Genomic DNA, 12,937 nt, shown 5'->3' on the forward strand with positions numbered 1-12,937 from the left:
TCTTGTGCATACAATAGCCTGCACTTACATATTGCAGATATTTAAACACATTGTTACCCCTTCGATGAATTCTGCTAACATGCCATGCACTTGACTCACATTATTATCATTAAACAATTCAGGTGGCCTTAAAAAAAAAAAAAAAAAAAAAAACATCCAATATCAGTCAATGCATTCGGAATTTCAATCAAAAACCTGGCAGAATCTTCATCTTTTAAAACGTTGACAACATTAAACACAAGTGAAAAATGCTAGGAATGTTTATCAAGAAATTGCATTAAAATGGGCTGTTAGTTAATGTACATAATAACTTAATATGTGATTGTAACTTTAACTCAGGGGTGTCAAACTCAGTTCGCAGCCCTGCACAGTTTAATTCCAGCCCTGCTTCAGCACACTTACCTGTAGGTTTCAAACAAGCCTGAAGGACTCAATTAGTTTGATCAGGTGTGTTTAGTTAAGGTTGAAACTAAACTGTGCAGAGCTCAGAGAACCTCCAGAACTAAATTTGACATGTGAACTTTTGGAAAGGTGCTTTGAAACAATAATTATTGTAAAAAGTGCTATACAAATAAACTTAAATTGAAGATTAAATATACTTAATATAAGATATATTATCCAAAAATAACAAAAAAATAAATAAATAAATAAACATCTCTACTAAATAAATGTGTAAACGGGGTCTGAAAATGCACTTTTGAGCACTTCCAGTAAACACATTTGAATGTATTGCAGTGGTGAGGTAAAGACTCATGTGGTTGCATGTACTCAAATGGCCCTGGAAGATAGTTTAAACTTTGCTGCCTAAAATCGTAAGTTTGTTTTAAAAGCAAAAAATCTGAGGAAGCACAATTTGATCTTGTGGTTGAATTCTTACTCCTGCACGAATTACACTTTACAAAAAGGTTCCAGTAGTTAATGTATTCACTAACATGTACAAACAAACACTGATCAAAACATTTTTGCAGTATTTATTCATCTCTATAAAAGTTGGTTAATGGAGAATTAAAGGTGCCATATACTGCATTAGTATAATTAGTTAAATTGTTCTCTGACATCTAAATAGTAGGTTTACGGCTTTGGTAAATAAAAAAAAATCTCCACAAGCGCTTTTATAAGCTCATTTATTACTCTATAAAATACAGCTAGAATCTGAAGGTCCACGATTGACCAAATATGGCTCGTGTTCGAATATTAATGAGCTCTGCTCTGACTTGCTGCTCTTACAAACACCCACACACACTCAAGAGTATGATGTATGCTGAACATGGACAAATATAAACCCAATCAGATGGCTCACCAAATCTGCTTAAGATAAAGGTTAAATAAGAATTAAACTTGACAAAAGAGAGATCTATGGCAATGGATTCTGAAGCTTCAGTCAATAAAAAACTGCCAGCTATTAATATAAACTTCTGCATGAACAGAGGACATTTGAGCTGGGTGATCTGACACAATTTAGCAGTGTACATGTGTTTGTTGAAACATACACTTCAAATGTCACAATAAACACGATCAATTAACAAAAGATGTAACTAAACATACATCTGTATAATCTGTAAATTTTGCATTTTGCTTCCTGAGGCCAGTTTGAACATGCCTCGTGCTGTCTTTGCCCAGTAACGCACAGTAAACAGCATTGTGCTCGAGTTTTTAAAATTAAAGTCCCACATACATAGCAAATGAAAAGTATGGTTAAAAATAACTAAAGGATAAAAATCATCATCGTTGTCTCACTAGAAAACGTTGTTGCTTATCAAACACAGCATTAAGGCCTGTGCACACAGAGACGTTTTTTGCTCAAGTTTTCCGTCAGCCTTTAACACCTCATGACTATATAAAGGGCGTCAATCTGATCGTGCACACTAACTCGCAAAACGGCAGACGCAAAAGCGTCATAAAAAAACAAAAAATAAAATAAAAATCCTCATGCTCGTTTAAATACTTATTTTAAACCTTCTCCACCAATCAGGTTGGCACTTTTGTTTACATGCACGGAGCTGCTGAAGCTACAGTAATCAGCACTTGGAGGAGCTCAATTGCAAAACTGTCAATGCGAACTCACATTGAAGAAGATGCCCAGAGGCGATATGAACGTGAAGCTGCTTATTGCTCTTGTGAACAATAATAATTTCTTCATCGCTAGAGCTGGAACTGCTGCTTAAACCATCTATGCTTGTTCAAGTCACCAGTAACTTTAACAACAAGCGTGTGAACGTCCTCTCTTCCTCTTCTTCTGTGTTACAAGCGGGTGTCGGAAGCTTAAAGTTGTGTTGCGCCATCTAACGTCAAGAAGTGATTTTGCATACTCTTCTGCTTGACACCAGGGAAAATCGCTTGGGTTTGAATGCGGAAAAACGTCTCGTAAAACGCTGACGATAAACGCAAACGAAAAGCGTCTCAGTGTGTAGGAGACTTAAAGCCTGATTTATACTTCTGCGTCAAGTGACCGGCGTAACCCACGGTGCATGCAACGCGTGTGGCTGTGCATTTATTTTTCTGCGCGCTGTCTCTGTCGGTCTGCATTAACACTTCCGAAAAGCTAGTTGGCAGTGAGGTGTAAATGTTCCTCTGTGTCGAGTTTCTTCACTGCTTTTTTGCTTTTCCTGAACGCTTCCGGGATGTACAAGTGGCTCAAAATCGCTCATTTTGAGGCAGGAACCGGCGGACGTGCAACAACTTTAACTATGAGGTAAACACAAAACAAAACTTTCCATCCGCAGCTCCTTCACGGGACTCCACACTTGTAAACAATCGCTCGCGCCATTCGCGCGGCTCTCGGTCCCGCCCAGACTTGTCAGCGCTACCAAGCCGACCAATCACAGAGCTTACGCTACGCATTGTTGCGACGTGTAGTTACATTTTTTGAGAGGTGCACGTCAGTGACGGCGACGGCCACGGCGAAGGGCTATGCATCAGCACTGTAGCAAACGCCGGTGTTTGACGCAAAAGTATAAATCAGCCTTTAGGCGTGCATATTAATGATCTCAGAGCTTGATGACATGGCAGCCTGTCAGGTCTGGATGAACGACCCAAATTAGGCATACATGCAAATGCGGAGGGCATGCTCAGAGAGTCTTGTCACAGGTTGTTTTATCTTCTGATTGGCTCGTTGTCCACGGGGGTTTTACACTCGTGGGATTTACATGAAAAGCTCTCAGTATGCTTATTTGCATATACGGATCTAATATTATTCTGCCTTGGTATACCCATATTTTCATTATATGGCACTTTTAAATCATTATTTGTTAGTTCATACAGTGCATTAACTAATATTTACAAGCACAACTTTGGATGTTTATAGTTTAATAATAATTAATGTATTGTTTATTCTTAGTTAGTGTTAGTAAATACATTGTCTTACATTGATTATTGGACAATGATTGTAAAGTGTGACCAAAGTTGGAATATTTTGGAATCATAATCATTGTGCTGGAACATTCTTTGCTCTTCCCTTCACTCTTCCTTCACAGGGTAGAAACCGCCCGTTTTGTAGTGTACTTTGGGTAAGTGCATCCTAGAGAGACTGTGTCCTATTGTGTGCTGTGAATCAACTCTTTATGTGGAAAAGCATCCACTCTGAACTTTCAGGGCTTTTGTTTTAATGTTTCGATGAGGGATGTCTCTTTTATCTGAGTGTGTGAAGTGAATAGCAAGTGTGTGTTTGTATATGTTTGGGGTTGCTGCACTTGGGTGCAGGCAAACGCTGCTTGTACTCATTTAGTACCTCATTTACGGAGTTCCTTTATCCTGTCCTGTAAAAACTTCAGTGTTTGTATGCATGCAGCACATCCTCTGAATGCGTTTGTTTGGAGCACTTCTCCCACAAGCTCTTTGTCAGCCATTTTACTAATTATCTGGAGCCTTCAATTCTGGCACAGACCAAGCCGTGTGTGCTTAACACACAGGACCCCCGCTGAGAAGGGAGGATAGTGGGCCGCTCGGAAAAATGACTTGTCAAATCGCCATAACCAAAAGGCCTTAGGCCGAGCATATTTAAGACACTTTCAGATCACAGTGTGACCACACTCATACACATCCAAAATACATGTCTAGCAAATGGTTTGTCATGGAATCAGTTTTCTGTACATTGTTCATTGTATGCGTCCCAATCAGGCCATGCTGCTTGAAACAATAACAGATTTTATATTATAATAAGCTATAATTTCATGAATTTAATTATATTATTTCAGCAATGTGATAGTATTATGGTCACTGATCATCACCATATTGTTGTACAGGACAAATGTGGACAACCAGATCCTGAAACCAGGATTCACCAGCCGAGAGATTGTCATTCTGGAGAACGATGACCCTGGAGGAGTATTTGAGTTTTCACCAGTCTCTAAAGGACCTTGGTTTATAAATGTAAGGCAACGTCTTCTTTCTTTCTTTCTTTCTTTCTTTCTTTCTTTCTTTCTTTCTTTCTTTCTTTCTTTCTTTCTTTCTTTCTTTCTTTCTTTCTTTCTTTCTTTCTTTCTTTTTCTTTCTTTTTTTTCTTTCTTTCTTTCTTTCATTCGTTCGTTTGTTCTTTCTTTCTTTCTTGCACTAAATGATTGATACCCAGTAACTTTTTTTTTTTTTTTTCTGGTAAAGTTATTGCCATGGTTTCCAAAAATAACCATTTGCAAGCATTCTGTATGAATTTGTTGAAAACGACCACCTTTCATCTCTACATTAATGCTAATCTGGGGTTGCAAAATTGCAAAAATGTTCCTAGAAATGGCCAACAACAATATTCCGATAAATATGTGGTGTTTAAATCATGAAAAAATAACACTATTTATTAACCATTAAACTAGAATCCTGAACCAGTTATACTAAGCACGGGTGCATTTCCCAAACAACGATGTAATTCGCGGCTGAACTATCATAGTGCGATGCATCGTTGGGGAAAAAAACAATGTATTGATGAGAGTTTCCCAAAACCCGTAGTTTCCCCTGTAGATGGAGGAACTACTTCTTTAGAGAAGAACCCTATAATTTCTTTGAGCAATTTATATTGTTTTACACATGCACACATAAAAAAATCCAATATTAGTTTTTGTAAAAAACATGCACTCGTTTTCCATATTGATTGAATTATATGTAAATGGCACATATAGGGCTTGTGTTTCCTTTACAAATATTATTAAGAACATTACAAATTCTATTCTTAAACATAAAATCCCTTACAAAAGCTGGAACGATGGATTTGGGAAATGCCAAATCAACAAACTATGCTTGTAACGACAAAACTTGCAACCTTAGTTGGCTAACGATGGTGTTAGGAAACGCACCCCAGGATGTGTCCTTGCTTTCATGTTTATGCAATTTTTTTCGATTTCTTGTCATTGACAACTGGAGATATATAATTGTAATTGGCCACACTTGAATTTGAACCTTCTTGCTGTGAGGCGCAACACTACAGCACTACCTACTGCGCCACTGCTTCGCCCTGCTTCACAATATGAAAAAAATAACGATTAAAGCTTCCGGTTCACTGGGACTTTAACATTTTTTTTTATCTGAACTTTTATTTACCTTTTTATCATTGTGAAAGTGACAATCTCCCTGTAAATGTAAAAATTGTGAAAAACTGTTTGCAGGAGGGGGAGACAGTTGAACTGAGAGTCATCAGAGCACAGGGCCAGCTACTAAACCAGCTCATTAGATACACAGTGATTCCTTCTGGAACGGCTCAGTTTTATGGGGCCACAGGGATCCTGGAGTTCCAGCCCGGGGAGAGAGAAGTGATGGTGGCCCTGGTAGCCAAGCCTGATGGGATACCAGAGGTAAGTTATAATAATTATCATAATAATTGACCCTTTTCACAAGACTTTTATGTCACACTTAATGGTTATCAGCATCTTAAGTCCTTGAAAGTTTTGAATATTTTGATAAAAAAAAAAACATATGAACATTTATATGTATTTATGTATGTCAGGCGTGCCCAACTATGTTCCTGGAGAGCCCCCTTCCTGCAGATTTCAGTTGCAACCTATATCAAACACACCTGCCTGTAATCATCACGTGATGTTCAGGTCTTAATTAATTGGTTCAGGTGTGTTTGATATGGGTAGCAACTGAAATCTGCAGGAAGGTGGCTCTCCAGGAACAGGGTTGGCCACCACTGATGTATGTATTATATCATCTTGGTATCAAATTACAAAAAACGAATGCTTGTGCGAGGCATTTGAAATGCTTAGAGTCAAGGGTATGGGGGCAGGACAGTACATTTGATGTTGTTCGTTCTTCTGGCTAAAATGTTTTATTTTGCAAAAATGTAGGCAGAGAGACGTACTTCCAATGAGCCTGACTATTACATATCTTATAATTAACTAGCTGTGTGTTACGTAACATGATTTACAAAGTTCCCCTAATGTTAACACTATATTAACACTTTATATTTCTCAAACTGAACATTCAAGAAAACCTGATCTGTGAACAGTTATCTGATGTTGTGTTTTTAGTTAGATGAGACATTCTCAGTGGTCCTTAGTAGCTACAGCACGCCAGCCAGTCGCCTTGGGAACCGAAGAGAGGTCAACATTACAGTGCGTAAGAGTGATGACCCATTTGGGGTCATTGAGTTCATTCAGCCTGGTTTAGACTTCACCATCAATGAGAGTAAAGCCTTGGATGTTTACTCAGGTACAAAGATTTTTTTAGCTACGCTTACATTTCTCCAGTAATGTTAAAATAACATCTCATAATTTCATCTGTAATAGCATATTACCCCATTGGAAGAAGCAGGGGTAGTTTTGGGAATGTGTCAATCCTTTGGATTCTTGAGCCAACATATTCAGGAGACGTCAAACCAGTGCAGGGTGAGATCGTCTTTGCTGAAGGAGAATACCAGAAGAACCTGACCCTGTCTTCTGTGGCAGATGAGGTAAGCTTCAGCAGTACATACAATCTTTATACTTCTGTTTATAAAAGAGATTCCTAGTTATGTTACGCAAACTCATCTTTTGTCTAATGCAGATCCCAGAGAAAACTGAAAATTTCACCATCACCCTTCTGAATGCAACGGGTGGAGCAAGACTAGGAAACATCCTCAGTGCTAGGTTAAGCATTAGTGCAAATGATGATCCCATATATTTCGCCGGTATGTTTGTGACTTGTTACAATGGTAAATGTAATGTTACTGGGTGTTTTTTTATTATTATTTTTTTACTTGTTTATTTGTATTTGGACTGCTTTTTTTAATGCATTTAGACCAAAAGTGACTATTAACACAACAAATGGGATTTTTATTCATTTCCTAACACTTAAATAATAAACTGCATAAGTCTTCCTCAAGGTTATATTTTGGGTCCCCTTCTTTTCACAATTTATATGCCACCAATTAGACACATAATCAACCAGTCATGCGTCTCCCAAACAAATATACAACATAACTCATTGCTGAACTACCGTAGTAGTTAGATTACCGTAAGATTGTTGTAGGCACGAGTGTTTCCCATAGTTGTAACGTAAAACGTTCATAATGATGCTCTAAATGAGTTGGAGTAACTACTTCTTTAGAGAAAATCCCCATAACTTTTCTTTTGCAGAAATCATTGTTTTACACGCACACGCATTAAAAAAATCAATATTAGTTTTTGTTTATATATGAAAAATATATATTTCCTACTTAATAATATTCAATCATTCATATTCTTTTCGGCTTAGTCCCTTTATTTATCTGGGGTCGCCACAGCGGAACGAACCGCCAACTTATCCAGCACATTTTTACGCAGCGGATGTCCTTTTAGCCACAACCCATCTCTGGGAAACATCCCCACACACTTATTCACACTCATACACTACTATCAATTTAGCCAACCCAATTCACCTGTACCGCATGTCTTTGGACTGTGAGCACCCGGATGAAACCCACGCGAATGTGGAAAGAATATGCAAACTCCACACAGAAATGCCAACTGACCCAGCCGAGGCTCGAACCAGCAACCTTCTTGCTGTGTGGCGACAGCACTACTGCGCCACTGCGTCGCCCTACTTAATAATAGTAAAATAATTATAATAGCCTATAGGCCCATGTCATAGTACATTTCTTATTAATTAGCATATGCTACTATAAATTTAAACCAAAGTTTTCACAAGCTTTGATGATGTATTGTAGATTCAACTTTCCATAGATCACCTACAACTTTTGTCATGAGCCATGTCTGCATTCAAAGTGTAATAAATAATTTCAAAGTGCACTACAAAGGGAGCGCATTTGTCAATATGAAGATCTCTCAAACTGAACTGTAAAAAATACTTTGAAAGCAAATTACACCTAAGAGAGATGACTTTAATGTTTTTTTTTTTTTTTTTTATCATTCCATGTTTAAATGTTGGAATATTCTAAATGAATAGGGCTTTTAGGGGCAATAATTGGGAATAGAACACTGCCAGGAACTATGCTTATAATTACAGCTCTAGAAGTGTGGTTGTAAACTTACAAGTCTGCGAATATATGTGCAGTTTGTGAATGTTCAATGGAATGATGGAACCTTTGTTGGCAAACGATGGTTTTCGGAAACAAACCCCCAGTATTTTTTTTTCCACTTGTATGCAGATTAAAGCAAGATTTATTTAAGTGTATCCCCACCTCTGTGATTTTCTTGCCTATGTTAACAAATTGCATCAAATAACTCAAGCCTTGGCTGGAGACCAATTGTTTTAAATAATAAAAAATATATTGAAAAAGAATTCTAATAAAACTTCGGTTATTTTGATTGGCTGTAAATTGAATGTTTTGATCAATCAATGGTCTTGTTTAGTACCCTTAGTATGCGCTCCATAACTTCATTATTATTACATTGAGATTACTCTGTTATTATGCATGTTAGGAAATGTCATTTATAACTAATGTTATTTTGCATTTTCAGAGCCTGTGGTTCAACGAGTGCGAGAAGGGGGTGTGGCCAATTTCACCATTCTTCGAGCTGGATTGGCTAATTTTGTCACCACAGTGAATTATCGTTTTGAGTATGGCGACACGTCATCAGAAGATTTCATTCCACTGAGCAATGACACAATGCTGGTCTTTCATTTTGGGGAGTGGATGAAAAACATATCGGTTGCTGTGGTAGATGATAACATACCAGAGACAGATGAACCGTTCTACATTGTTCTCTTCAACGCCACAGGTTTGTCATGACCTCCCATTAACCTTTAATAAACCAAATTATCAGTGCATTTTATGTTGCTAATTTTTGTTCCCTTTCACCTTGCATTGGTTTTTGGGTGATTTCATTTGCCAGTTCTTCAAACGCTCATATTTTAAATGCGTAGTCTATATTGGACAACAAGCTTCATTAAATTCTTTGAATGTGAGAGAAATACTGTTCTTCAAGTCTGTCCAGTAGCCCATTAAGCATTTGTTTTGATTCACAGAGATTGGCTTTGATTCTGAAAAGCCTTTTTTAATCCCTGTTTTGTGGAACACACACACACACACCCACACACACACACACACACACACACACACACACACACACACACACACACACACACACACACACACAAATTTGAGAAAGGGGTTGGGTGACTGTAGAAAGTTAATTACAGAACTGTCCTTCTGTACATCACAAAGCAATCCAACCCAAAGCTTTCTCTCTAGAGGTTTTACCAATTGCCTCGAGGGACCGCGTTCAGATGCATGCTGTGTATTATTAAAATGTGAAGCTGTGCTTTTGAGTGCATAATTTGATTGCTGTGGTTAGCTTGTACCAATTACAGCAGTGTCCCATGCAGAACGCTATTTAGCATGACAGTTACAATGTGTGAATGTTAAACAAATGTGGTGCCTCGAATTGAAAGCACAAGCATTTGCTAATGAGAAATTTGAAAGGGATTTGGGACAAAATATTTGCATGCTTCATTATGAATTTCTCTGGAACAACTGCTTGCTTGTTTGTCAAGGTTTGCAATGTTTTGTATTTTGTAAATGCAAGTTTTTAATACTAATAATTATTATTTTGTATTAAGCTTGATCATGAATATTGCAGATATTTTTTGTTAGATATAGTTGGTTGGGTCAGCATTTTTTGTTAGAAACTCATACTCTATTCATCAAGGAATATAAATTATTCCCTGTTTTGGGGTTGAAAAATTCTGAAACTTACATTTAAGGCTTTGTATACGACTCTTTATGACTCTGGTGTGATCTCCTCTTCTTTGAATATACAGTGCTCAGCATAAATGAGTACACCCCATTTTGAATATGAACTTTTTTATCCATTTCTCTGTAAATATATTTACATTTTTGGTGCATTTGAATAAAACAAATATACTAAATAAAATAAAATAATAATAACATATTTTTTAATAATAAAAATGTATTTTTTTAATGTCTGAAAATTATGGATGAAAATTTTGGATTCAGTGTGCGATTACCTTTAGTTTCAAGCACACACAGTAGCAGACAAAGCATCAACTGAACAGAATGTGCCAAAGATTGAATGTATTTTTTTCATTATTCATTTTGTGCAAACACCATTGATGAAAAACTGCACAAAAGCATGCACATCACTCTAAATGGGTGCTCAGCCAAACAGCAAAAAGAGCAGAAATAAGGCAATTCAAACAAGGCATTACTGATGCCAGGCTACAGGTTAAAACACAAAAGTTGTCTTTAACTCTGTCAATGAATGTATAATTATTGTGCAAGTGATACGGTTCCCAAAAGCAGTGTTGAAATGTGTGTTTCTATATGTATCTTTTAGGTGATGCAGTGGTTTATGGTCAAATTACTGCTACAGTGGTGATTGAAGCCAATGATGATGCCAATGGCATTTTCTCTCTGGATTCAGCTCAAAAACCAGTGGAGGAGGGAAAAACCAATAACTTTTAGTGAGTCTCCAATTCTCTATCTCTAATATACTGCTAAACCCAGCACAGGCTCATTCTGAAAGTGTAGTCCCGTGGACGTTTCTGGAGACTGCAAATGACATTTTTGTAAGCGAACGCTATAGGGTAGTATATGAAACCGTTCTTTTTGGTTCTTACCGGCTGACCACTTACCTTCGTGTGGAGGGCTTTTCCGCCGCAACCAGTTTGTCCAGTTTGTCCAGTTAGCTCGTGTACGTGACCACGACGATGACCGGGTTTGAGTCCAGGGAAGAGCGGTTCCAGAAATTAGGTAAAACAAAAACAGAATCCAAAAACATACAACGAACGGGTGAACAACAGGGTGAGAATGAGGTAAAATCCGAAAACGTGGTAAAAATCAGACGAGGGCTATTCTTTTTCTGGATGGCTTTTGAAGTAAGCAGGCGGGCGGGTAAATCGGTAAAATTTGTTGGGTTTAGGGAAGGAGGAGGGTGGATCAGTCGATTGGCTGGTCGCCCAGTCAATCATTCAGTCGGTCAATAGCAGCCTCTGGTGGGTTCATGTGAAAACAGCGTGGGCACGAACGAGAGACATTTGACATGTTAAAAAGAGCACACAGTGGGCTCTCGCGGATTCATAAAAACAAAAACTGCAAAAATACGTACCACCCGGGATGTATTTCGCGGTCTCCAGAAACATCCATGGGACTACGTTTTCACAATAAGCCTGGGTTGGTTAAACCAGATTTCATATCATGGATTGATTTTGATTTAAATAAATCCACACTTTTTTAATAGTACAAATAATAGTCTTTTAATAGTACAAAATCAATGTTAATCTTCTATGTTTCATCAATTATTTTTTCATCATTTTGTCTCCAGTGTTCTTCGAGACAGAGGACATTTTGGCAATGTCACAATATACTGGCAGCTGTTTGCCAATGACACCCCACTTGAGCCCTATCAAGAATTTGTGAACACGTCTGGATTTATAACATTTCGCACAGGGGAGAAGACAAAACCCATTGTTCTTGAAGCCATCTCAGACAAGCTCCCAGAGTTCAATGAGTTTTATGAGCTCAGACTTATGAACGTCTCAGGTAAAGAGTAAATCATTTTATTCATCTCATTTAAACATATTCAGTTGTTTAAATCGATTCCTTACATTTTGGCTAATATTGTTTCGTTTTTATACCCGTTCACAGGTTTTTGTGGTTTACACACTTTTATACATGGTTTACAGTATAGGGTTCCAAATTCCTGGAGGACTGCAGCTTTGCATAGTTAATTAAAACCCTAATTAATCTCTAACCCTAATTAAAAACACCTGATCCAACTAATCAAGGTGTTCATGACTATTAGAAACTATTAGGCAGGTATGTGTTGGTGCTAGTTGGAGCTAAACTGTGCACAGCTGTGCACAGCTGCTCTTCAGGAATTGAGTTTGAGACCATTGGTTTACAGGGACACTCCGTAGGCGTAATGTGTTTTATACTGTAAAAACTGCTGATTATAGCATCCACTTTGAATGTTATCAGTTCTGGTAGACTCAGAAGGCTGTTATCATCTATCCTCATAGATAATCAGCTATACTAAGAAGAGTCCAGATCTATATTTGTTTTTACATTACTGTGACGGTTGGGTTTAGGGTTTGGGTAGTGGTAAATGTTAATGAAACACAATTAATAGGAAAAAAAAATTAATAGAAATTATGCTCATTATATATATATATATATATATATATATATATATATATATATATATATATATATATATATATATATATATATATATATATATATATATATATATATATATATATATATATATATAAATATGGGGCGAAGCAGTGACACAGTAGGTAGTGCTGTTGCCTCACAGCAAGAAGGTCATTGGGTTGCTGGTTCTAGCCTCGGCTCAGTTGGGGTTTTTGTGTGGAGTTTGCATGTTCTCCCTGTGTTCGTGTGGGTTTCTTCCGGGTGCTCCGGTTTCCCCCAAAGTCCAAAGACATGCGGTACAAGTGAATTGGGTAGGCTAAATTGTCCGTAGTGTATGAGTGTGTGTGTGTGAATGTGTGTGGATGTTTCGCAGAGATGGGTTGTGGCTGGAAGGGCATCCGCTGCGTAAAAACT

The 12,937-nt window shown here is 37.6% G+C and overlaps 1 protein-coding gene across 3 annotated transcripts in view; it reads left to right on the plus strand.

Annotated features, from left to right (window-relative positions):
- Positions 1–12,937, plus strand: part of adgrv1 (adhesion G protein-coupled receptor V1) — a 258,923-nt gene that overhangs the window by 61,580 nt on the left and 184,406 nt on the right. For all 3 annotated transcript variants that reach the window (NM_001001845.2, XM_009301753.5, XM_005165511.6), the window contains 8 exon segments: positions 4,242–4,368; positions 5,589–5,774; positions 6,453–6,633; positions 6,711–6,874; positions 6,967–7,090; positions 8,862–9,122; positions 10,701–10,827; positions 11,688–11,905. In NM_001001845.2, the coding sequence (NP_001001845.2) occupies positions 4,242–4,368; positions 5,589–5,774; positions 6,453–6,633; positions 6,711–6,874; positions 6,967–7,090; positions 8,862–9,122; positions 10,701–10,827; positions 11,688–11,905 (1,388 nt within the window).

The sequence above is a fragment of the Danio rerio genome, chromosome 5 (assembly GCF_049306965.1).
Source record: "Danio rerio strain Tuebingen ecotype United States chromosome 5, GRCz12tu, whole genome shotgun sequence".
In the NCBI taxonomy this organism is placed as follows: Eukaryota; Metazoa; Chordata; class Actinopteri; order Cypriniformes; family Danionidae; genus Danio; species Danio rerio.